The sequence below is a fragment of the Scardinius erythrophthalmus genome (genome assembly GCF_964197995.2).
Source record: "Scardinius erythrophthalmus genome assembly, chromosome: 6".
Lineage (NCBI taxonomy): Eukaryota > Metazoa > Chordata > Actinopteri > Cypriniformes > Leuciscidae > Scardinius > Scardinius erythrophthalmus.
Window position 1 is genome coordinate 22,090,770 of NC_138226.1, and position 27,399 is coordinate 22,118,168.

A 27,399-nucleotide genomic window follows, 5' to 3' on the forward strand; every position below is an offset into this window, starting at 1 on the left:
TGTTTCTATAAATAAAATAATTTCTCTACAACAATAAACATTGTCTTGAAAATCATTAATGCCACTGATATTTGCTTAAATACTCAACAAAAACCCTTCACAAGTTTGTCAATAAAAATATAAAACAAATTAAGAATTTCACATGTACTGTAACTTTAAAATACTCTGACTGATTCTCTCAACCCGAGTTTTCAGTGCGTATATTGCACAATATTAAAGAATATCATAACACTTCACAGTAGAGGAGTTGGGGGACAGCATGTAAGTTTGCAGTTTAGTAGGCCTACGTTTATGTTTATTATTTTCTTCACATCTTCCCAAATCTATTTGCAAATTAGGGACCACTGGTGGTGGAAAAATATATATAAACAAGAAAATTAAATTGTTTATAAAATTATAAATTTTATAAAATTTTATTGTATTTATTACAATTTTCACTAGATTAAGAAATAACTTATATCCAGGTCCTTAAATATATTTTAATAAAGGTATGATGTTAATACTTTCATAATGATCATATTATCATAGCTGTTTGTTTACTTTGAAATGCAGTGTTTGAAAGCCTTTCAGAGCAAATATATTTCTAGCCAACTAGCTCACCCACTTTTTGTCCTGGAGGGAAAGAAAATGAGTTGCTTATCTTTAGGCACCCTCACGATCTGAATCTGATTCTGGGAATCACAATCGAATTTTAAAACAACTGACAAATAATATCAAAAATATGTGTTGAATTTTATTAAATTACTTATTATTTTTATTGATTAAATTATCTTTTCTTCTGCATTATTGCACTTTGATTTTTAATGATTACATCACAGACAGCAATACGCTGCATTCACACTAATGCACAGATCTATTTGAACATATAATATGTCCTGTCTATAAGACATAACTGTTTACATACTGTTTTGCATCATAAAAGCATTTGGAAATGCAAGTGCATTTAACATTTTACAACAACTTACACCAAGTCATAGACATTAAAACGAATGTACAAAGAGCATGTGAAAATTTAAATGCAGACGCCTGTCAGTAAGTGAGTTTTGGGTATCAAATTTATTCTTCAAACTGTATAAATTATGCCTTTGTAGACTGTTTGAAAGAGAAAACACTGAAATACCAGCAAAACTACACATTGTCAAGCAAAGTGCACAATTCTCATGCATGCCCTGTGCAAAGAAGCAGTTGCCCTTCTTTTCACTTCAACCATGAAATCTTATGCAAATTTATGTAGCCTATGGTTCTGATGGTTGTGTGTGTATGCATGTTATTGGCAGCAAGAAGAATATGGTTGTCTCTAGTACACACAAGTTCTATCACGCATGCAGAAAAAAAAAACTGTTCAGAAAGAATCAATTCTGAAGTTTTCAGAATATTTTTTTTTCTCCCACCCTTATTTCTGAAAAACTTGTAGAAGGTCTCTAGGAGGAGTGGAAGTAATGCAGCCTTGGTTAGAAACGTCAAATTATTTTCAAATAGGTGATTTAGATTATTTTTACACATCAGTGTTTTCTCTCATACAAACTACATTTTTTTATCCTATAGTACTTCTGTGATTATTTGAACATTTGTAACATAGCCTAAATATTATAAATATTGTATGGCTGAAAAGACTGAAGTTGTTTTATACATATAAACTAAATTTATAAGATTTTCAGATTTTCAAATCCTTTTTGTCAAAGGGTTAGGAATTGTAAAAAGTAATGGTTTACACTTTATTTCGATAGTCCACTTTAGACATTCTACTAACTATAAGTAATTTTTCAACTACATGTCAACTAGTGATGGCCGGTTCGTGAACGAATCGTTCTTTTGAACCGGTTCTTTTTAGTGAACTGGTCGAACCAGTACACTAAATCGGACTGAATCGTTCGAAACAGTTCGCGTCTTGCGTCAGCGCTGATCCACAAGTTAAGTTACTCACTTTCGGACATGCCTGAGTCCTGACAGTCCCTTCGACTCAAAATAAACCAATATCCCGAAATAGGCATATATGTTACTCTAGTAAATCCAACAGTTCACTGAACTGAGACATGTTGTGCTGAGAGAAGTGATGAGCACGAGCAGTTGATACTGAGCATGCGCGCACTACCGAACGTACAGGTATACAGCGGTTCTCGGATCACCAGTACAGAACTGAGAACTGTTTCTTTCGGACACGTTCGATACGGAGAACCGATGAGCTGATGAGCTGAGCATGCGTGCAATTTTTTCAGAGGGACGAAATGCATGTTTCTTAAGTATTTTATTGAACATCAATAAGTGTAACAAAATAAAACATGTTAGAAACATGTTTATCACATAGGCTACTACCTTTTCACTGTATTATTTTAAAGATTGGAAACAATGAATGGATTATAAAACTAAACATTTATTATTATACTAAAACATTATTTTCAGGAACAGATCATTTAATTTCTAAGTAAGTTGATATACATTTTTGACGTAAACTCTTTCCAAGGTTTTAAAGGGTGCAAATTAAATGTTTATAATGTGTTAATCAAAACATAACGTATTAAACATAGCCTACTGGAGTCAGACATGCATCAAGTTTTTAGTTTTGTCGACTGAATTAGCCTAGTAAGGTTTCAGTAGTTTTCAGCTCACACACAGGCATATGCTACGGTTCTCGAGTCAAGAACTGGTTGTTGCAGCAGTTCTCGGATCACCAGTACAGAACCGAGAACTGTTTCTTTCGGACACGTTCGATACGGAGAACCGATGAGCTGGAGAGACTGCGCATGCGTGATCGCACCGTCTCTGAACCGAACTTTCTTTTGGCCAACTGATGCTGTGTTTATATACTGCGTGCTGTGCTGTTACATGAGCACGGGTGAACCAAGGACTTGAATGAGGGGCCGAATGTAAGTTTAAGCGGCGAAATGTAAGTTTATTTAATTACAAATAAAATAAAAATGATGAAGACCAGTTTATTCACTTTAAGACATGTAAAACATCCGCGTTTGCGCATTGCCTTGGGCCTACTGGGTTCATTTTCAAAACGTAAATGTAAGAAACCTATCCAAGATGATTATGACGATGAGTACTATTATTTAACTGAAGTTATGATTACAAATGCCTTTATTTGAATGTATATTTATACGCCGGGATGATAGAATTGACGTCATTACGTGATGACGTAAAAGAACTGGTGAACCGGTTTTTTGAACCGGTTCATTGAAACGAACTGTCCGAAAGAACCGGTTCGCGGAAAAGAACCGGACTTCCCATCACTAATGTCAACTAACTCTCATTAGAGTATTAGTAGACTGTAGTAGACTGTCAGTAGACTGTTAGGTTAGGTGGTAGGGTTTGGGTTAGTAGAATAAGTTGACGTGTAGTCGGCAAGTTACTTATAGTCAGTAGAATGTCTGTTGGGGTACCAACAAAATAAAGTGTTGGCAAATATTAAGCAGACAGTCTACTAATCCTCTAATGAGAATTAGTTGACAAAGTTACTTATAGAATGTCTAAAGTGGACTATTGAAATAAAGTGCTACCAAAGTAATTAATTATTCTGTTCTCTTGTACTACAGGATAACAGTTCATCCTTTCATAATATAAGGAATGCATAATTCACTATCCTGTAGGCTACTTACTAATAATAGATTGGTCTGAATAAAGAATTATTTAAACAATCTTCAAAAGCACTAATTTTCTTAACCTGGTTTTGTTGAATCATTAAATTTTAAGGCTAATTAAATTTCCGTTTTCTCTCACACATACATTGTGTAAAACCAGCCAATCAGATGAGAGCTTGCCAGATCAAGAAAGCGCTGGTTTCTGGTTTTATAATATGCTTATATACAAATATATATAAACTTCAGAAATTATACACATAATAATATGAACTAATAATATGAACACTAAGATCTACATACCAAGCTTTAGCTGGAATGGCCTCTATTCCAACTTGCACAGTCAGGAATTGACTAACAATAGGTGCTGTGTAGTCTTTAGTCTTGGTCTAGTATAAAGGTACGGGTGACAGCAGTCAGTCAACAACCAGAATCAGCTTCAGCTTCTCCTTTGTGGAACTACTGAGGATCAGACAGCGCAACCATGAAGGGCAAGGTAAACTTAATTCCAGGACCCATTACATACAGTTTCACTCACATTACTTTGATATAAGTTATATAAAGTGAAAATTCATTAAAGATTAACTTTATTTTCAGGTCATCTTCTACGAGGACAGGAACTTCCAGGGTCGCTCTTATGAGTGTATGGGTGACAGTGGTGACTTCTCCTCCTACATGAATCGCTGTCACTCTTGCAGAGTGGAGAGCGGATGCTGGATGATGTATGATCATCCCAACTACATGGGAAATCAGTATTTCTTTAAAAGGGGCGAGTACGCTGATTACATGTCTATGTTTGGAATGAGCAACTGCATCAGGTCCTGCCGTATGATCCCAATGGTGAGCTCCATGAATGTATTGTTTTGTAATACACCCAAAGCCACATCCTAGAATCATGAAGCAAAAACCTGTAGGACATACATTTGCAGGACATAGTTGAAAATTCTAAAATCCATCAACTCAAAGCATCCTTTCAAAATGATTTATGAGGCAGAACTACACAGTTCTTGTTATTTGTTTACATTAGATGTTGCTTCTACGAACTAAACTTGAAAATAATGGACTTCTCTTTCACAACAGTACAAAGGCTCCTACAGAATGAGGATCTATGAGAGGGATAACTTCATGGGTCAAATGTACGAGATGATGGATGACTGTGACAACATTATGGACCGTTACCGCATGTCTCACTGCCAGTCCTGTCATGTGATGGACGGCCACTGGCTCATGTATGAGCAGCCCCACTACAGAGGCAGGATGTCCTACTTCAGGCCTGGAGAGTACAGGAGCTTCAGCAATATGGGTGGCATGAGATTCATGAGCATGAGGCGTATCATGGACTCCTTTTACTAGGGTTTATATTAATAAAATATTTTCTCTACAACACTACACATTCTGTCTTGAAAATCATTGATGTCAATAATATTTGCATTAGTAGCCCACAAACAACACCTCATAAATTAAACAGATCTATAAAGAATTTATATTATATTTCTGTTATATTATATAGTAAGATAGCAATCTAATAGGCTACTGTAAATATGATGGATGCAGGCTTTCAAATGACAAGGTCCAATCAAACATAAAACCCTGTTCATAACTGTGAAACTACAGACTGCATGAATGTCCTTAAATGTCCATATGGCAAAACTAAAGGGATAGTTCACACCAAAATCATTTACTCATCGTCTGTCATGGTTCATCGATCTGTGTGTTCATTTTGTGTATCTGTTGGTTGTTGTGGATGTGGGGTCTGAGTGTGTAGTGCTTGTTTGTTGCTTAGTAACCAGCTGATCACTTAATCAGTCCGCAGCTGCAGTAAGCAACTTCTGCTGTTAGCTGCCTATAACTAGCGGGAGTGATTATTGCTTGGTGTCGGTTCGTCACTCTTGTTTGTGCTCTCTTACCCAGTTCCGGTGCCTGAGTTTCCGGAGTTATTTCCTCAATCTCGTCTGTGTTTCCAGAATTCTGGAGATCATTTGGAGTTCTCCTTATCCAGTTCCAGTTTGGCATCTGCGCTGGGTTCATTCATATCACTCATCCTCTCCTGAGAATTTGTATCCTGGTCGCCCGCCTGCTATACGTGGTGTTTTGAGTATTATCCCTCTTTCAACCTGTCTTCAATAAACTGCTTGCTTGCATTTGGATCTACGACTCTCATTCTGACATCGTCATGTTATTCCAAACGTTTATGACTTTTTTCTGTGGAACACAAAAGATTATATTTAGAAAAAAATCCTCAGTATTTGTTTTCCATAAAATAGAGTCCAGAGGGTTTCATTAATTTGACATGCTACTCGACATAGGACGTACGGACAAGCCACAGGCACTGTCTGGACACAGGCACCGTCTGCCCCGATTAGTAGGCTATCATGAAACATGCCTGCTGAAACCATACGTTAAATTTTAATATATCCTGCTCACTTTATGACTTAAAATAATCTAAAATCTGAAGAATATTAAGTGCTTTACCTTTATTTTATTAATTACATTAGTATTAAGTGATCCTTAAAAGGTTTACAAATTCCAAAGTTAAACATTTTCAACACTTATAAACATAATACTTTTAATATGATATACATACAAATACTCATTAGGTAACGTTGTAAAAAAACATCAGTTAGGATTAGGGGTGGGTTTATGCGATAGAATATACAGTTTGTACAGTTTAAAATCATTATTTCAAATGAAAAGTCCCCAAAAACATGGCTGCCCACTGCTCCGGGTGTGTGTGTCCACAGTTTGCAGTATGTGTGTGTTCATTACTCACTACTCCTAATGTGTTTCCACTAACTTGAATGGGTTAAATGCAGAGGACATATTCCAAATATAGGTGACTATACTTAGCCTTCACATGTCACTTTCATGTCACTAAAGTGTTACCCAATTTTTATTGATTCAGTTTATGCAGAGTTCTACACTGAACAAAATTATAAACACAATACTTTTATTTTTGCCCCCTTTTTTCATGAGCTGAACTCAAAGATCTAAGACTTTTTCTATGTACACAAAAGGCCTATTTATGAAAACCAGTCAGTATCTGGTGTGACCACTATTTGCCTCATGCAGTGCAACACATCTCCTTCGCATAGAGTTGATAAGGTTGTTGATTGTGGCCTGTGGAATGTTGGTCCACTCCTCTTCAATGGCTGTGCGAAGTTGCTGGATATTGGCATGACCTGGAACACGCTGTCATATACGCCGATCCAGAGCATCCCAAACATGCTCAATGGGTGACATGTCCGGTGAGTATGCTGGCCATGCAAGAAATGGGATATTTTCAGCTTCCAGGAATTGTGTACAGATCCTTGCAATATGGAGCCGTGCATTTTCATGCTGCAACATGAGGTGATGGCCGTGGATGAATGGCACACAATGGGCCTCAGGATCTCATCACAGTATCTCTGTGCATTCAAAATGCCATCAATAAAATGCACCTGTGTTTGTTGTCCAAAAAATACGCCTGCCCATACCATTACCCCACTGCTACCATGGGCCACTCGATCCACAACGTTGACATCAGCAAACCGCACACCCACACAACGCCATACACGCTGTCTGCCATCTGTCCTGTAGAGTGAAAACCGGGATTCATCCGTGAAGAGAACACCTCTCCAAAGTGCCAGACGCCATCGAATGTGAGCATTTGCCCACTCAAGTCGGTTACGACGACGAACTGCAGTCAGGTCAAGACCCAGATGAGGACGATGAGCATGCAGGTGAGCTTCCCTGAGATGGTTTCTGACAATTTGTGCAGAAATTCTTTGGTTATGCAAACCAATTGTTGCAACAGCTGTCCGGATAGCTGGTCTCAGACGATCTTGGAGGTGAAGATGCTGGATGTGGAGGTCCTGGGCTGGTGTTGGTTACATGTGGTCTGCGGTTGTGATGCCGGTTGGATGTACTGCCAAATTCTCTGAAACACATTTGGAGACGGCTTATGGTAGAGAAATGAACATTTAATTCACGGGCAACAGCTCTGGTGGACATTCCTGCAGTCAGCATGCACATTGTATGCTCCCTCAAAACTTGTGACATCTGTGGCATTGTGCTGTGTGATAAAACTGCACATTTTAGAGTGGCCTTTTATTGTGGCCAGCCTAAGGCATACCTGTGCAATAATCATACTGTCTAATCAGCATCTTGATATGCCACACCTGTGAGGTGGATGGATTATCTCGGCAATGGAGAAGTGCTCACTAACACAGATTTAGACAGAATTGTGAACAATATTTGAGAGAAATAGGCATTTTGTGTACATAGAAAAAGTACATAGAAAAATGGTGGCAAAAAAAACAAAAGTGTTGCGTTTATAATTTTGTTCAGTGTATGTTTTGGATGAATAAATTGGTTGGGCCCACCTGCCCTTACAAATGAGCCACGGCTGGGTCCAAGTACTTTTAAAGGTACAGAATTCTGGGCTCTCTATCGACATCTGAAACTAAATACTGCAAGTTGCTTGGGAAGGTATACCAGTAGATACTTGTGATAACATATCAGAGCAGCTAGCTACAACAACAGTCACTAATATTAAGAAGTCCCACAAGACATACATTTGAAAAAAAATCTGTTCTTAAATAAATTTTAAGATGGATTTTTCTAAATCACATTTATTTGTATATCACTTTCAACATACAAATCGTTTCAAAGCAGCTTTGCAGAAAAATGCATTACAATTTAGAATGATCTGTTATCAGAGGTAACTATTATGTATTTCAGAAATGTACATATACAAATCACAGTTAGTTAAAATGTATTAATTTAAACAATGTAATATTTTAAGACAGAAACAATGAGCTCATTGAAGTTATGAATACTTTTTTGTTAACAAATGATTATGACAGAAAATTGGTGCATGTTAATCCATGGTCTTAATAACTGAATTGTAGCGGTCTCATCTCGTGCTCTTTCTTTTCTACACGCAGCTGCATAGTAAAAATTCCTGAGGTAAATTAAGTAAAATAAAAAAATTACAGAGCCTCAGCTGCTTCTTGCCACTTTTACTTTGTCATACCTACTGATACCTACCTATCTTTGCAGTGCCCTTTGAACTTAACACGTAGCGAACGGTCCACTTACGGTCGAATGGAATGCATCTTTAATCTAATAAATGTTGACTGCTTTGGTAAACCGAATTAATAACTTCACCACTTCCTGTGTTTTTTTCTGTGACTAACCGACTAATATAATTTTGGTTGATTAAGCCTCTTCTCGTCGACTAACTGTCACATGTGCACTGGTCCTCCCTTACTGCTGCACTCCCTCACTCACACACAGGCTACATTTCCCAGCATCCCTCCTGGTTCTCACCATGCACTCATTCAGTAATCACATGCACCTTACTCTCATCAGCGCAATCATCAACCAAAGCATTTAAGCACACACCTTAGTAGCATTCATACATTAATGCATTTGGCAGACGCTTTTATCCAAAGCGACTTGCATTGCATTTCAAGGCACACATTTTACAGTCTTATCAGTTCTTGCTTTCCATGGGAATCAAACTCATGCAAGCGCCAACTCTCTACTGTTTGAGCTACAGGAGAGCTACAGGAAAATTGTCTGGTCTCATTACAGACTATGGACTCCTTACCTGATAGACATTACATCCGATTACTTCCCTCCAGTTAGGGATTTCCTGATCCCAGTGTCCATTCTCCTCTGTTACTCCCAAGATCCTCTAAGTCACTTTCCATCTTCATCATCACTTCCCCGGGACACCATCCACTCAGTCACTCACCTGGATTTTACCTACCAGCAGCAACCGAGGTGTGTGTGCTTCCATTATCCTGGATCCAGCCAACACAATCTCCAAAGCATCCAGCAAAGATAAGAGACTGATTAATCCATTTGAATTCACCATTCAACCGGCTCAAAGTCTCAGTCATTTACCTTTTTGTTTCTTCTCTGCTGCTGCTTAAAATAAATGGTTAAACATCATCTGCGCTTCTCTTCTCTGACTATACTTGCCGTTACACTAATGTTTAGTCACCTTTTAGGGGTCAGCCCTACTATGTACAGTACTATGATCTGTCACACTTATTTTAATCTAATTTAGCGGTATAACACTAAATTGGATGATACTATGAAAATTTGGATGCATTCAATTTAACAATGCTAAAAAATAAACATGGTTACTTCTACTTTATCACTCTGCAAAGATATTAGAAAATAACAAGGAAATGAGGGGGGAGGGCAGAACATGATGTAACTACTGGAAATGCATTTTTTATTAGAAATAAACTCCAAGCACAATACTTAAACAGAATTTACAGAACTTAAAAAATAAACCCTACCTCAAAGACGTTTTAGAAGACAATACATCTTAAAACATTTTGTAATCATAGAAATGCTTTAATAAAAATGAAAGAATCGTCTCTCTTGTCTGTTCAGCGTCCAGTGATTTTACACTACTATAAACACATGAATTATTTGATAAACAAAACAAAAAATTACTAATTTTATTATCTGCCAATTACCTACAGGCAACAGAAACTGTCCATAGAGCAGCTTGTATTTAACTTGTATTAAATACAAAACAATCTTTTTATTCATTATGGCCTGCAAAATATTTGTTATACTTCTAATTTCCAAATGTAATTGTAAGCAGTAACATTCCTTATTCCTTGAATAAGTAAATTAGTTTTAAAAAACGTAATTATTTCAGTAGTAGTCAAGTAAAATAAAAATTAAAAATCCTAAAACAAGTATTGTAATGAGGTACAATTATACTTTAAAACCTCCTTCACGTGTGTTTAGTTAGTATAGTGCTTCATAATTACAATTTAAAGTTCAGAAATTCTAGAGTGACAAATTTGAGTAGTAAGGTCTAGATACTGTGCTTCAGCTTGAATGGCCTCTATTCCAACTTGCACAGTCAGGAATTGACTAACAATAGGTGCTGTGTAGTCTTTAGTCTTGGTCTAGTATAAAGGTACGGGTGACAGCAATCAGTCAACAACCAGAATCAGCTTCAGCTTCTCCTTTGTGGAACTACTGAGGATCAGACAGCGCAACCATGATGGGCAAGGTAAACTTCATTACAGCTAAGATTTCCACTCAGTTTAACTCCAAAAACATTTGATTTGTTAAGTTTCACTTTAAACAACTCAAAAGATCAACTTTGATTTTTCAGGTCATCTTTTACGAGGACAGGAACTTCCAGGGTCGCTCTTATGAGTGTATGGGTGACTGTGGTGACTTCTCCTCCTACATGAATCGCTGTCACTCTTGCAGAGTGGAGAGCGGATGCTGGATGATGTATGATCATCCCAACTACATGGGAAATCAGTATTTCTTTAAAAGGGGCGAGTATGCTGACTACATGTCCATGTTTGGAATGAGCAATTGCATCAGATCCTGCCGTATGATCCCAATGGTGAGCTCCATGAAATTTTTGTTAGTAATAAACACTTTTTAACAAACTACTTTTAATTGGAAACACAAAGCAGAGAGCAGATTAAAATTTTTGGGACATTGAAGAAAATTTTAAAATCTCGAAAAGACAACACTTTCAGAGAGTTTCGCTACACTGTAAACATAACTGACTTCTCTTTCACTACAGTACAAAGGCTCCTACAGAATGAGGATCTACGAGAGGGAGAACTTCATGGGTCAGATGTATGAGATGATGGATGACTGTGACAACGTCATGGACCGTTACCGCATGTCTCACTGCCAGTCCTGTCATGTGATGGACGGCCACTGGCTCATGTATGAGCAGCCCCACTACAGAGGCAAGATGTCCTACTTCAGGCCTGGAGAGTACAGGAGCTTCAGCAATATGGGTGGCATGAGATTCATGAGCATGAGGCGCATCATGGACTCTTGGTACTAGTTTTCTAGTATTTTCTAGCATTTCTTAAATTAATAAAATAATTCCTCTACAACACTGTCTTGAAACATCATTAAATGGCAATAATATTTTTATGAGCAGTCCACAAAAAAAAAAAAAACATGCAGGCCTTGCAAAATTTCAAAATCCCTGGTAGCCCTTCAGGCAGGCACACTTCAGATTTTGGTAGCACAAAATAAATTTAACTAGACTGAAAAAAAGACATCAATCAAAAACATTTTTAAAACACAACAATAGTATAAAAATAATCAAATTACAATCATCGATACAAATATGCATTTGGTTCTAACTGAACTGAAATTCATCCTGACCTGTCTTTTTGGCTGAGAACTGAAATACAGGCGTAAATCAATGTGCTCTTACCATTTTTACACATGCACACAGGTGTTTTCTTCACTGCATGCAATCTCTATCACTTAGCAACAGTACATTAAGTGAGAACGACACTCCTTTACAGGGGGTGGCAGCACCAGACAGCAGTCACTTTTGACACCAGCATGTACACATGACACTAGTTCAACACACATGAGACATTAGCAATGGATTTTACATAAATAATTATGACATATTGGCCACAGACAACAGCATTAAGAAAAAAAGGGTGAGATATGCAGCTGACATAACATCCTGTCGCACAATGAAAAAAATAAAATAAATTGTCACTCTCATATCCAATTCACAAACTTTGGATTCAGGTTCAAATTTCAATTAAACACAGCTCATTGTTTTGTTATCATGATTATTTGTGTTCCTCGACTCTCAAAATGTATTTTCTTCAGAGTCTTGTGCCAACCACTTACAAAGATCTCAGACTCTCAAACTCCCCATGCTAAATATAGTCAGAGGTTGCAATGTTAACCCTCTGGGGTCTGAGCTGTTTTCTGGGCCCTGGAGGTGTTCTGGCATGCTCTGACATTTGTGCTCATTTCTGTTACTTGTGACATTTTCATGGCTAAAGTCTGATTACACTGTATTCAGCACAAACTCTGCTACAATAATATATCAGCAGCATGTATGTAAAACTTTGTAGTTTTGAGATAATGACATTTATGCGTGGTTTATGAAAATACAAAAAAAAAATTCACTGAAATAAGGCCATGAAACCCATACTGATTATTTCTTCACAAGACTTTTGAAAATTGTATCACGTAGCCTAGAATATTTGCTCCAAAACTATGTGAAAATCACCCTGACTGCTCATTCAGATAAGACAATATATTGATTTAAAATTTGTACGACATGTTTTGTGTGAGAAAGCACTATGCGGGAGGTGTGATCACGTCATTAATATGTAAGCTTTTCAACACCTGAGAAAGACAAAGACCCTCCCCTAACGTCCCTATTAGGAGCTGTAACGAATGTGCAAGAATCATGATTCTGTTTTCCCTGCACACAAAAACTCCATAAACCTTGTCATTATAAATTTTGGGGGAAAGCTTTTAGCTTTTAACCTGGTAGATATAAATCACTAACTGGAGCCACCTGGTCTATGACTAGACCACCCTCCTGGGGTGTTTACGACACTCACTGCATCTCAGAGACACTCCAGAACCTGAAACTAACATTCCTCTCTGCACCAAAGAGATAACGAAACTTTCTCCTGCTACGTGACATCACACCCCCCCACACACACAAACATCCCTTTGTGTTTGAATTAGGATAGAATATCCTTTAATATATGTACAATTACATTATGCATGTGTGATTAGTTTTTGCTTTATAATAGAGGTGTAGTTTTCTAATGTGTAATCTTGAATCAAAAGTGTTTAGTTTAAGCTTGTCCATTTAGCTTGTCTCTGGCAATTGTTTTCCCCCCACTTTGCTGTTTTATAACCTTAATGGAATGTCAGCAAGCCAGGAATCTCACTGAGATTCTGGCAGTGGAGCAGAATTAATGTGTTAATCTTTACTCCTACTTAAATCCTACATTTTCTACGTGTATAACCACTTAAGAAATGTATAAACATGGATTTGATTTTCCCGTGTCATAGTAGCCGATATCAGGGCTTGATAGTCGTGTGAGGAAACTTTAAATGTGTGTAATTATGCATATCTCATGTAACTTTGCATTCCTATAATCTCCAAATGACGTGTTTCATATCTCTGTAATTCTCTCAATCTAACGGAGTTGAATTTCGATAACCAACCAAGCAGTAATTTGTATCATTTGACACATTTCATATGTCGTGAGCAAATCTTCTCAAATTCGATCTCACTCATGACTCATTCCAGTGGGCGTTGCCTGCAGGACAAAGAAACTTCTTCCCGCTCTGAAATCTCTGAAGGTTATTGGTTGTTCGCGAGAATAGAGGCGTCAACCCATCTTCTCCATAAAAGACAGACTCAGGAAATCTTCGGGGAGCACTTTTTACGAACCCTTTCATCTTCGGACTCAGCGAAGCACACGCAGCAAGCAACTTCAACTCAAAGAAAAAGACTCTTTTGAAGCGCAAGCCCTGCAGAAACACACGCACGCTGCTCTTAACGACACACGCACGCACGACTCTGCGTTCTTCAGCAACAAAGAGAACCATTTTGCAAGATAAGTTTATTGAACTTTTAATGTGATTTGATTCCTTGTTGTCTCAAAAGGTTACATATGTGAGTTTTGCCATTCTGTGATCTCTCTCGGATCACAGATTCTCATCCTCTCTCTCTCTCTCTCTCTCATCTGTTATCCGTTTGGTCTTGTAATGTTTACGTCCGTATGTTTCTGTTGTAAATATACTCTGTGTATACTCGTAGTTTCGATGTAGTATTAGTCCAATTATTAAAATTCCATATATCCTTGATTGTCTCTGTTTTAAATGCCCATATAACCAAGTCAATGAGATGTTTCGATCTTAAGCTACATGCTTTATCTTGTTACGATTTCAGTAACCTAAATTTTATAAGGACAGGAGAGTTGTTTCAATGGCCAGAAAACAGCTTTCTTTGAATTATAAGAAGTGATAACTTGATTGAGAAGTTGATAAGTTAATCTTACGGCTGGTTGCTGGACAAACAACTGTTTGATAATTACATTAATTTCCATTAAGGATTATCTCAAATAAATCGATCTGAGATAAGACTATTGATATATGAATGAGGAATTATAATTCGCTGTAATTGATTATTCATATGCAATCGATCTATTTTCAACTTCGATAAATTTTATGTAACTGTAAATATTTAATATATTAATCATATTCATGATTAATTATTAAAATTCCCTATAGAACATTTGAGCTATTTGTTAATGTACAACCCAGTGTTGCTACAGAGCCATCAGGCCCTATCATTCTGAGCAACCTTGCACAAAGAATGAGGAGATTTTAAAAAGAATGGCTTTTTGATTGTTTGGATTTATTTACAACACAACATAATCCAAAGATACAAAACAAATGACAAAAAAGCACTTATTGAAAACAATGATCCAAAGACAAAGACCTTTGTGCCATTCCTAAAAACATTGTACATACCTTTCATTTCCAAGGTGTTTGATTTTCACTTTACCATGTTCATGTACAGAGACTCATGTGAATATTGAAGTCAGCAGGACTCAGTGGCATCTGGGCCCTGAAAGAAAAAAAAAAGTGAACATACTGATATCAAGAGAAAGGCCTGCACAATTTTGGGAATACATTTTAGATTTTTCTGGTTAAAATTGCTTTTTAAAATTCACAGAATACACACACACACACACACACACACACACACAAATGTTTCCAACAATATATAATATAATGAACACCAGGTTTGTTGTGCCTTGTAGGCATAGGCTATGCGCAGTGCTGCATAAAATAATAATAAGATTATTTCTCTATTATTACCTCCAAAAGATTTCAGTAACAACTAAGCTAGAGAAAAATATAATGATTATCATATGTTACTTCAAATGTTTCCATTCGTTATGATGATATGAAATGAGATAATAGTAAAAACATGAAGCCGTTTGGTGCATTTTGCTTTTCAAACGCGATCGCGTTCCAAAATATGAAACATTACGGTTACCATATACATATCTACGTTTGAGCAGATATCCACAAACACAGTAACAGTAAACACGGGTCTAAATATTATATAATATTCACCATATATCTAGCGACAGTTCAACTGCAATGTGAAATTTATGCAACAATAACAAACTAATATTTAAGAATTTCTTACCTTACATCTTTCTTGTCTTCAAATCGCGTTCTTCTTCTTCTGAGGTAAATCCAATGTAAGCTCACGGCGCGTCTTTCAAACTCGACGAAAAGCAGAGACTTGTGAAGTTTTTTCGTGCTTTGTTTTTGAGGTAACGAGCGCGTTCGCGTTCCATGTGGAGATTTGCATGTTAATCTCTTTTGCGTGCGTGGGCGTGGTCAAATTAAAAATAATGAGGAAGCGTTTGAGAAGCTGGACATCTTGTTGGTTTTATACAAATTACTTAAACAGAGAATATTTGTTTTCAGTTTGAATCCGATCATTTAAAAGTACACACTTAAATGTTTATAAAGGTATATGGCTCATAAATGTGTGACAAGTATTCGCTGAGTTTGGTTTCAGTTTATAGACGTGCTCAAGAAAAAAAAGTTCACCGCGACGGGGAGGCAGAAAGCACACCCTGTTTATTTTCTTTATTTGACAAAAGCACAATGTTTTTATTTGATTGTAAGTGGACACATACAAAAGTAGAAATATCACAGATTCTTTTTTTATATTTCTTTTTTCTGTATGACCATAAATGACGGAGTAATTTAAGTTTATTGTGCTACAATGTGACGAAAATCCAGCAAAAAGCGCGGGCGCGTTTGTCGACCCCAGAGGGTTAACTAAAGCCATATGAAGTTTGGTTGCCTTTTTAAAGCCTTAAGTTCTAACCTGGATCACAAATTTTTCTTAACCCTAGTTTCCTAACAGTAAAATAAAGGGTCAGACAGCATGCAATTTACTGCAGTAACGTGTAACGTGTAAAGTGTAACACCGGCCCGAACAGCCCTGCACTCACCAAGACGTCGAAGCCATTCTTCGCCGCCCCTGGCAAGACTTCCATCTTCTTCCCCGGCCTCCTCCTACCGCTCGGCCGTCCCGATGATCCCACCTATCGGGAAATGGGCCGTAGCTGTATTGAGGCAAGCGCTGGGTAATTCAGACATACAGGCTTCGCGAAAAATGAACAAAGCGGAGCTGTATGATCTGTACGTTTCCTTACAGTCAACTACCAAGACTACCCACAGGCAGAGCAACGCCCACAGGGCCCAAAAGGCGCCTGCCCAGTCACCACCGTCGTTTTCCCGCACAGGATCCGGCTCGCTTCGCCCATCGAACCGCAGCAACAGGCCTTCAGCGAGCCTGAGCCCCCAGATTCTGCCATGGCAGGTCCACTCCCACCTCTTGATGAGGCCCAGCCCTCCACCACGGCTTCTGCTGCCGCAACGCCGCATGCAGCCGGGCCCAGCGGCCTCCCCACAGCCACTCAGTTTTATACTTCCACTGTTCATAACCCTTTTCCTTTTCAGTGGCCTCCAGCTCCCAGCACAGGCCCAACCATTTCAAAGTTTTACCCAACAGGTTACAACCCCGCCCACTTCCAGTGGCCTGCAGCTCCAGTAGCTCAAACAAGCGCGGGCCCGCATCCGCTTGCAGCTCAAGCCCACACTTCACCCTTCATATCCTCCAACTAACTTTCCTTTTCAAGCCACAGCGGGTCATCCAAGCGTGAGGCCGCCGCCGACATTCGCAGCCCCGGCTTATACCCTTCCCAGCTCTCTCATACAACCTAAATCACCATATTCTCTCTTCACCGCAACACCGATGCCCGTTCTGTCCAACGCCGTCGCCATGGAACCACTATCAGTATCCCAAAACATCCGCACACAGATCCTCTCAGGTGCGGATGTAGACCTTTCTTCTCTTCTCTCTCTACTCCCCGCAGCCGAACCAGACTGCCAAATAGATTGCGGGGATTTCTCCGTTACCCTGAAAAACACAAACACTCACTCATCTTGCGTTCTTTCATTTTCTGAATTTTCAATTGCTTTTTCTCGTTTCACTGAAATGATCTTTTCAGCTTTCCCCCACAGGCGGCGTGAACTGAACGATTATCAAGCAATCATAGCCGAGCTCGCGCTGTCCTATGGGGTGGGCACTTCTTAACGTACCATAAACTTTTTTCAGCCAAAAGTGCCGTGCGAGTCGCACAGTGGAACCAGTGCACATACTGGGGCACACTCGACCCAGATCTCCACAGCAGGGTGTTTTTAGGTTGCAAAAACTTTACTTGCGCGGTCTGCAGGTCAGTGGCGCACTCAACTGCATCGTGCCCGCAAGTTAACCCTTCCTCTCTTTCCTATTCGGGAACAAGCACCGCTAAATCCAGCTACGTGTCTGGTGCAGCAACCACCAGCACAAACCAGGACTTCTGTTTCGACGAAAGCAGACAGCCCTGTAACCATTTTAACTCGGGTAAATGTAACAGAGCGTGCTGCTGGTTCATGCACATCTGTAGCTTCTGTGGCGGCGCTCATTGTATGTCCAGTTTACAAATCTGTGAATAAAAAAATCTAAAAATTATTTGGCGACTCCTGTAAATATTTCGCGCATGCACTTCGAAGTAGCTCATCACCCGGACACTGAATTTACTCATTATCTGCTGTCAGGCCTAAAAAACGGCTTTAAACCTGGCCTAGAATGCCCGCTCTCCCAAAACATCATATGTAATAATCTTCAATCCACCCTCATAGAACTTGAAGTTGTAGACAAACTGATCAAAAAAGAAGTCGAGTCAGGCTTCATGATCGGCCCGTTTGACAATCCTCCATTTAATCTGTTTCGTATTAGCCCCATTGGAGTGGCTACAAGAAAATTCTCGGGTAAAAAACGCCTTATAATCGACCTGTCAGCCTTGCACAATTCCCCGTTCCCAGGCATAAACAGCTTGATCCCTCTCGATGAATTTTCACTTAAATACTACGACATAGATCAGGCTGTCGACATGATCAAAATTGCAGGTCGGAGCACTTGGCTTGCCGAAATCGACATTACATCTGCTTTCAAAGTAATGCCTATCCATCCAGATTCATGGCACCTATTCGGAGTTCGCTGGCTCGGGAAATATTATTTCGCAGTGCGTTTAACTTTCGGATGCAAAAGCAGCCCTAAAATATTCGACATGCTATCAGAAGCCGGTTGCTGGATTTTGTCGAACAACTACGCCGTTCCCCACCTCATTCACCTGCTAGACGATTTTTTTATAATCTCGCCTCCCAATGCTATCCCAGCCGCACACATCCTCACAGTCCAAAACGTTTTTTTCTGAGCTAGGAATTCCCATCACACAGGAAAAAACAATGGGCCCTGCAACATCCATCGAGTTCCTAGGAATTAATTTGGATTCAGACAAATTCCAAGCATCCCTGCCCAAAGAGAAAATCGACCGAATAATTCTCGTCTCTTCTACTCTCCTTGAAAAATCAAATTGTTCAAAACGCAAACTCCTATCCCTGCTTGGACATTTAAACTTTGCAATGCGCATCATTCCGCAGGGCCGCCCCTTCATATTTCATCTCCTCTCACTCGCGTCCTCTGTCCACTCGCTAGAGGACCTCATTTCCATAACTCAAGCATGTCACAACGAACTCAGGCTATGGTTAACATTTCTAAACCAGTGGAACGGCCTATCCTTTTTCTATAACAACCTTGTTTTGTCCCCCACCGATATCAAACTGTTCACAGACGCCACCCCCTCAATCGGTTTCGGGGGATTTTTTCAAGGTCGTTGGTTTGCGTCTCCATGGCCACCGCAGCTCCAGGACATATCTCAATCCTCAGCTCTATTCAAGCTTTACCCTCTCGTAGTAGAAGCCTTTCTGTGGGAGGAAGAATGGGCCGCAAGTAGCATTTTAGTGCATTGCGACAACGACGCAACAGTGCATTGCATTAACAAAGGCCATTCCCATTCACCTGCTCTTATGCCACTCTTAAGGCGTCTCACCTAGATTTCAGCTTGCGACCGATTCATCATAATTGCTAAACACATCCCTGGGTCAGAAAACCAAATCGCTGACTCCCTGTCTCGTTTTCTGTTTCAGAAATTCAGGATGCTGGCTCCAATGGCGGATAAATTCCCAACTCCAGTACCTCGCTATTCAGAACTAATATTCCCATAACCCACCCGTTAAAACCCCTGCTTGATGCATCGCTCGATACTATCCTCCAAGCAGTTTCTCCCAGGACCCTCCAATCCTACGTGACTGCTTGGAGATGTTTTAAAACATTCCATAGTCTCCTATAACATGCCTTTCCCCGATTTTTCTCTTCTTTCAATCACATCTTTTATTTCCTACCTTAATAGCGTTAAGGGCCTTCAAGTCGGGTCCATCAAAGGTTACTTGAGCGGCCTCCAGTTTTTCCATAAATTGATGTACAGCGCTCCTTCCCCTGAGATAAACAATTCACAAACCTCCCTCCTGATCAAAGGGATTCAAAGATCCCAGCCCACCCGCCCCGACGCCAGACAACCCATAACGTTAGACATTCTCACCAAATGTATTCACGCCCTCCGCACAAGCTACCAGCCCCTCAGTACTGCTCGCACACTCGACGCCATATTTATCCTAGCCTTTTTTGGTTTTCTTAGATGCTCGGAACTCGCTATCACTTCCAAATTCGACCCAAAAATCCACCCCACCATCTCAGACTTGTCAGTACTACATGGTGAAACAATCTCATATTTGATTAAACAAAGTAAGACCGACCAAATCAAAAAAGGTAATTTCATCTACATTTTTAACCTCTCATCACCAATCCAACCATACCAGTCAATTCTGGCATATCTGCAATGGAGAAGCTCTCAGGCTAAATCTCCTCTGGAACCCCTGTTCATAGACGAATCCAAAAAACCTGTGACAAGTTTTTGGTTCCAGAAACACCTCAAATCTGTTCTCCAACAGTCAGGCATTCCGGCAAAGAATTTTTCAAGTCACTCATTCCGTATCGGGGCAGCAACTTAAGCAGCCCAAAAAGGCCTCTCCCAACAGCAGATCCAAGCCCTTGGGAGATGGTCCTCAGATGCTTTCCAAAGCTATATCAGGACCAACCGGTTCCACATTAAAAAAGCTCACCAAACCCTCATTGATAAAAAAAAAAACTCCCGGTCAAGCACACATGTTCCTCTTTCCTGCTTTTTCTTTCTGTCCAGCGCGCATTTGGTCTCACAGCGGACGCAGCGAGAACTTTCCCGGTAGAGCACTTATGTTTTCTCTTCCGTCCAGCGAGCATTTGGTCTCACAGCGGACGCAGTGAGAAAATCTCCCGGTCAAGCACTCATTTTCCTCTTTCCTGTTTCCTCTTTCTGTCCAGTGAGCATTTGGTCTCACAGTGGACGCAGCGAGAACTTTCCCGGTAGAGCACCTATGTTTTCTCTTCCATCCAGCAAGCATTTGGTCTCACAGCGGGCGCAGTGAGAAAATCTCCCGGTCAAGCACTCATTTTCCTCTTTCCTGTTTCCTCTTTCTGTCCAGCGACCATTTGGTCTCACAGCGGACGCAGTGAGAACTTTCCCGGTGGAGCACTTACGTTTTCTCTTCCGTCCAGCGAGCATTTGGTCTCACAACGGACGCAGTGAGAAAATCTCCCGGTCAAGCACTCATTTTCCTCTTTCCTGTTTCCTCTTTCTGTCCAGTGAGCATTTGGTCTCACAGCGGACGCAGTGAGAAAATTTCCCGGTCAAGCACTCATTTTTTCCTCTTTCCTGTTTTCTCTTCTGTCCAGCGAGCATTGGTCTCACAGCGAAGAAAGAAAGGCGCAAACTCTCCCGATTGGTCGTTCCAAATTACAATTGCTCCCCGTTCGCAGGCCAGCAGGGCCCGTCAGTCCGGCGCAGTGAGCCGCCATCATGGGTCCTCTTGGCCAAGCATCCAGGCCCCTTCTCGAGATGCCAGCCCGCCAAACTCAGCACTTTTGGGGAGTACTCTGGGTTCGGGCCGAACTCCAAGCTCGGAGCCCTCCCCCCGGACAGCACGCCAAATATGCATTTAACTTTACCCCCTCAAATTGTATGTAAGTGTGAACTGAAATTATGTTTTATTAAAAAAGTTCGGGAGGAGCATGTTCAGATAATTAACACAAGTGGAAAGCACTCAGCAATCAATGGTAAGAGGTATATATACACTCAGCAGTCTCACCTCAATCCACTGACAGTTTTGCAGCATCCCCCCACCACCCCTTCTCCACGCTTCTAGCCCTAAACACTTACATACGGGGGGAGTACTCTGGGTTCGGGCCGAACTCCGAGCTCGGGGCCCTCCCCCCGGACAGCACGCCAAATACGCATTAAACTTAACCCTCTCAAATTGTATGTAAGTGTGAACTCGTAAATAACTGATTAAACTAATAATAATAAACTATTAAATAAAGCCTAATCCTTATATGGTGTAATAAATTATAAACTTCTGATGAGTAAGTTATTTTCTTTCTTACGTAAGAAAACATACTCGGTTACTTTCGTAACCTCGGTTTCCTAAGAGATAAGGGAACGAGTACTGCGTTTTAAACGCTATGGGAAAACTCCTTTCTCAAGAATAGCCTTTATTTTAAAACGCATTGCAGCTGCACAGCAAGAGAGCATGACAGCTCGATAGAGTGAGCTGATAGGCTGTGCTGCAGCAACTGCACGAACCTATGGCAAATCAGCAAAGGTAAACGGTCCAATCGGAGCACTTGGCACCTTGCCAAAATGAGCGTGCCAAAATAGGCGTGGCTGAAGAGTATAAATTCAGAGAAAATTCGCCATATGACAGGTTTAATCGACGGAAGCAAAGCACCTGATATAAGCAAAATAGCACGGCAGGCAACGCAGTACTCATTCCCTTATCTCTTAGGGAACCGAGGTTACGAAAGTAACCGAGTACGTTCCCTTACGAGAACGGTTCTCTCGTACTGTGTTGCAAACGCTATGGGAACCCCATTTAAAACGCCAGGCTATTCGCCGGTGACTACTCTGAATGTGTCCAGGGAGACCCGGGACTAATAACAGAGTAGTCTGATATATCATAGACCAGAAAAAAAACAATGTCTTCAATGGGGATCCCGCTGGACCATAACCACGAGGAGGCAATGCCTCTTGTGGAATGAGCTCTTACACCTATGGGACACGAAAGGCCCAGAGAGGTGTAGGCCAGAGAGGTGGCATCTACAATCCATCTTGACAGTGTGAGTTTCGTGACTGGCAGCCCCTTGGTGCGGCCCCCGAAACAGACAAAGAGCTGTTCAGAATGTCTGAAAGAGGCAGAACGCTCCAGATATATTCTCAGAGCTCTGACAGGGTAAAGCGTGAGGGCATCGCTATCTTCTTCCGACATGGGAAGAGCCGATAGGGAAATAACCTGGGCTCTGAACGGAGCTGAGAGCACCTTCGGTACATATCCATGTCTTGGTTTAAGGACGATTTTGGAGTCATTGGCCACGGAGCTGTCGTGGACAGCTCCATCAGCTCTGGGAACCAGACCTGGGTTCGGCAGAGGGGGGCTATGAGAAGGACTGCACACTTAGTGTTCTTGATCCGTTCGATGACCTGAGGGAGCATCGAGACTGGAGGAAATGCATAAAGTGGGAGGCTGTCCCTGTTCTTTGAAAAGAATATTGGGCAATGAGAGTTGTCTTCTGAGGCAAAGAGGTCCAACTCTGCTTTGCTGAAGATTTCCCACAACCAACGCACGGGGATGGAGAGACCATTCTTCTGGGGGAACATTGCCCCGAGACAGCATGTCTGCTCCTGTATTCATCGTGCCCGGCACGTGAGCTGCTCTGAGTGAGTGCAGGTTGGTGTGAGCCCATGACAGAAGCTGTTTGGTTATACAACAGGTAAACAGGTTGCGAGACCTGAGGCCGCCCTGGCCATTTATGTAGGATACCACGGCCATGTTGTCCCTACGGACTAAGATGTGGTGTCTCGCCAGATATGGGAGGAAGGATTTTAGGGCTAGAAAAACTGCTGTCATTTCGAGGCAGTTTATGTGTAGGCGTTTCTCCGAGCTCAAACAGAGACCGGAGGCAGGCCTGCCCTCGTACAGGGCTCCCCAACCGAGGTTGGAAGCGTCTGTTGAGATAACCCGCCTCTCTGAAACCACACCCATGTTCACACCCTGCTGGTACCAGCTGATGTTCCTCCAGGAGGCCAGAGCTCTGGTATAGCGCTGGTTTACCCTGATGTTCATGCGGCCCGAACTCCAAAGATAGGCTGGAATTTGCGGCATTAGCCATAGCTGAAGGGGGCGCATATGCAGTAGACCTAATTGGAGTACTGAAGATGCCGAAGCCATAAGGCCCAAAACCCTTTGAAACGTTCTGAGGGGTACATTGGAGCCCACTTTGAACGACGCGGCAAGCCGCTGTCTATTGTTAGAGCCCGGCCCGGCATGGGCCATGCTCTCATATGAACAGAGTCGAAAACTGTTCCCAGGAACGTGATTCGTTGGCTGGGGGACAGCACACTTTTGGCAAAGTTTACCCTGAGCCCGAGGCTTTCCAGATGGCCAAGGAGCCAGGCTTTGTGAGTGTGGGACTCCGCCTCTGACTAAGTCAGTATGAGCCAGTCGTCGAGGTAGTTTAGGATGCGCATTCCCCGCTGTCTCAGGGGGGAGAGAGCCGCATCCATGCACTTCGTGAATGTACGAGGTGCTAGAGCCAGTCCAAATGGTAGGACTGTGTACTGATATATCTGCCCCTCGAAGGCGAATCTTAAGAATGGCCTGTGACGGGGGTTGACTTGGATGTGAAAGTAAGCGTCTTTTAGATTTACTGAAAAGAACCAATCTCCCGGGCGGATCTGCGCCAGGATGTGTTTGGTCGTGACTCGTGAGCATCCTGAATGGCCGTACCATGATGGCCCTGTTCAGGTGTTTGAGATCAAAAATGGGTCTTAGACCATCGTCTTTCTTCGGAACGAGAAAGTAACGGCTGTAAAAGCCTGACTCGCTTAGTGACGCGGGAACTTCCTCGATCGCCCCTTTTGCTAGCAGACTCGTCACTTCGGAGCGGAGGACATGAGACATAGTGCTCCCTACCGAAGTGTAAGTTATAGCGCGAAAGCGCGGGGGTCTGCGGGCGAACTGAAGTGAGTACCCGTTCACAATGGTATTCATCACCCAATCTGACACATCGGGGATTGCTCGCCAAGCCAGAGCCCGATAAGCCAGAGGCTGAATTTATCTCTGAAGACGAAGCGCCCAGGTGTGGGGGCTCGTCCTGACAGAGGTTTATGTGAGGGAAAATGCTCAATTTGTGCTCTGTGTGGGTTGCTGTTAAAACAGCGTTTGTGTGCAGGGATGCGTGACAAATGACGGACCCATGTTCTGCATTTAACATGACCCCAGCCGCCTGAACTGAAGAGGGAGCTGTTAGATGCACTCGAGCGATCTTCGGGGGTGGTCCGGCCGCAGCGGGGCAAGAACCCCTCTTCCCATCGGTTAGGACGGCTTCTTAGGCTCATGGTCCAGCGGGAGCTTAGGCCGGGGACCCTGCCGCTTGGGGAGCGGGTAGCGTTTCTCAGGCTTGTAGCATGGGCCGGTCTCAGCCGTTGGCCGGGGCTGGTGGACTGGCGGCGCTGGTTCCCATTCAGTCGGTCAACTCGGTACAACACATGACTATGGGATATCGCGCTCTAGCGCCATCTGCTGAAGACACCTTTATTCACGCCTGAAGGCTATTCCCTTTGTTCTTCAGCTCTTCACCGTGCTGCTAGAACGCCATCACTGAATGTCTGAATGTCACACGGCATTTAAACAGACAAGTGACGATAACGCCAGCGTGCGTTCGGGCTCTGGTTCCCTGGGAATCCCCGAGTCTGTTGACAGAGGGAATCCCCCTGGGCAGAGCTACGTCACGTGTAGTAGTGATGACAGATGCATCCCTACATGGGTGGGGAGCCCTATGCCGGGGGAGTTCTGTAAGAGGAGAATGGTCATCAACGATGAAGGAGCGTCATATAAATTATTTGGAGTTGCAGGCAGTTCTTCTGGCACTGAAACACTTTGTGCAGCATCTACACGGCGAACATGTGTTAGTCAGAACAGACAACACGACAGTAATGTCATATATAAACAGACAAGGGGGCACACGCTCTCTTCCACTGCTGCAACTAACACAGACACTCCTAATATGGGCCAGCAAGCACTTAGCGTCGCTCAGGGCAGTGCATGTCCCGGGCCACCTGAATGGCGGAGCAGACCTGCTATCCCGGGGAGGACCACAGGTCAGGGAATGGTGTTTGCACCCGAGAATAGTGGCGCAGATTTGGGATCGGTTCGGCAGGGCCGAGGTCGATCTTTTTGCATCCAGGGAAAACACGCACTGCCCACTATTTTTCTCGATAATAAACAGCAGCGCCCCGCTGGGGGTGGACGCGCTGTCTCATGCATGGCCCAAAACTCTACTGTATGCGTTTCCGCCGGTAGAACTGATACAGCCCACTCTGGACAGAGTGCGTCAGGAGGGTCTGTCACTAATTTTAGTGGCCCCGCGCTGGCCAACGAAAACATGGTACGCATGTATCATGACGCTGCTGTCCGGGACACCGTGGTGTCTTCCCCAATGCAGGGACCTGCTGTCCCAGGCAGGAGGACAGATTCTACACCCCCGGCCGGAACTGTGGCATCTATGGGCTTACCCGCTGAGAGGCTGAATTTAGTGGCAGCAGGGCTCCCAATTAATGTTGTAGCCATGATGTGCTAGGGCACCATCAACAAGGGGGCTCTACGCGTCAAAATGGTGCATATTTGAACAATGGTGCGGACAAAAGTCTTTATCGCCATTTCAATGCCCGATCGCGGGAATATTAACTTTTCTGCAGGAATTGTTCGAAGAGGGTCGCTCACATTCCACACTAAAAGTTTACTTAGCGGCCATTTCAGCCTGCACAAAGATATTAATGGGGCCACGCCGAGCGAAGCGACTGAAACCCATTACAAAGTCGATAGTACCATCATGGGATCTAACTGTGGTTTTGGAGGCTATGTGTGAACCTCCATTCGAGCCCTTAGAATCATTGAATCTGAGGATGCTGTCTTATAAAACAGCCCTATTGCTCGCGCTGGCATCAGCAAAGCGCATTGGGGATCTCCATGCGCTGTCAGTGCATCCCTCATGCATCCAGTTTGCGCTGGATGGGTCTAGAGTGGTGTTGCGCCCGAACGCTGCGTATACACCAAAAGTCATGTCAGGGGCATATAGTTCGCTCTCGTTCGAGCTGCCAGCTCTGTCAAATCTCTCGATTGACTCAGAGGAAGACAGGAGACTCCATGCGTTATGCCCTGTACGAATTTTACGCAGATATTGAGCAGACGCAGGCAGTGCGTTCGGCCAACCAGCTTTTTGTGTGTTTTACCAACCCAGTTTGGGGGAAACCGCTGTCTAAACAGCGTCTTTCACATTGGATCGTGGAGGCGATTTCAATTGCATACAAGAGTAAAGGGTTAGCTCCACCGACAGGGGTGCGGGCGCATTCTACAAGAGGCATGGCAACGTCATGGGCTTTGTTTAAAGGGGTGTCAGTAGAAGATATTTGTGCGCCAGCCAGTTGGGCATCACCACACACATTTGTTCGGTTTTACCGACTAGATGTCACTGCTTTGACAGTAGCGCGGTCCGTGCTTACTGCAGGGACTTCAGACCAAGGACCGTCACTCTCTTGAAAGGGAGTCATGTGGCGGTGCTGGCCTCTTACGTTTAGTTCAGCGACTCGGCAGGGCGTGAATATATGTCCCATAGTCATGTGTTGTACCGAGTTGACCGACTGAATGGGAACGTTGAGTTATGGATATAACTACTGTTCCCAGAAGGAGGGAAACGAGGTAAAACACCTCTGGGCCCCGCGCAGTCGGAGGCTCGGTGAAGAGCTGGAATAAAACAAAGGGAATGACGCATTCGACTGCATTTATATGCTGTGGGCATGTGGCGCCGCCCACGTCGTCATGCATCATTAGCCTTTCAGGCGTGAATAAAGGT

The 27,399-nt window shown here is 42.3% G+C and overlaps 2 protein-coding genes across 2 annotated transcripts; both read left to right on the forward strand.

Annotated features, from left to right (window-relative positions):
* Positions 1-4,062: 4,062 nt before the first annotated feature.
* Positions 4,063-4,931, forward strand: LOC308691803 (gamma-crystallin M2-like; the record flags this gene model as incomplete). The annotated part of the gene is made up of 3 exons (XM_081367364.1): positions 4,063-4,074; positions 4,170-4,418; positions 4,659-4,931. 3 exons carry the CDS (start codon positions 4,063-4,065, stop codon positions 4,929-4,931), a joined length of 534 nt encoding a protein of 177 aa, XP_081223490.1.
* Positions 4,932-10,704: 5,773 nt separating this feature from the next.
* LOC308692580 (gamma-crystallin M2-like) lies at positions 10,705-11,415 on the forward strand (the record flags this gene model as incomplete). Its single annotated transcript, XM_081368717.1, has 2 exons — positions 10,705-10,956; positions 11,143-11,415. The coding sequence occupies exons 1-2, from the start codon at positions 10,762-10,764 to the stop codon at positions 11,413-11,415; spliced, it is 468 nt and encodes a 155-aa protein (XP_081224843.1). The 5' UTR covers positions 10,705-10,761.
* Positions 11,416-27,399: the final 15,984 nt, after the last annotated feature.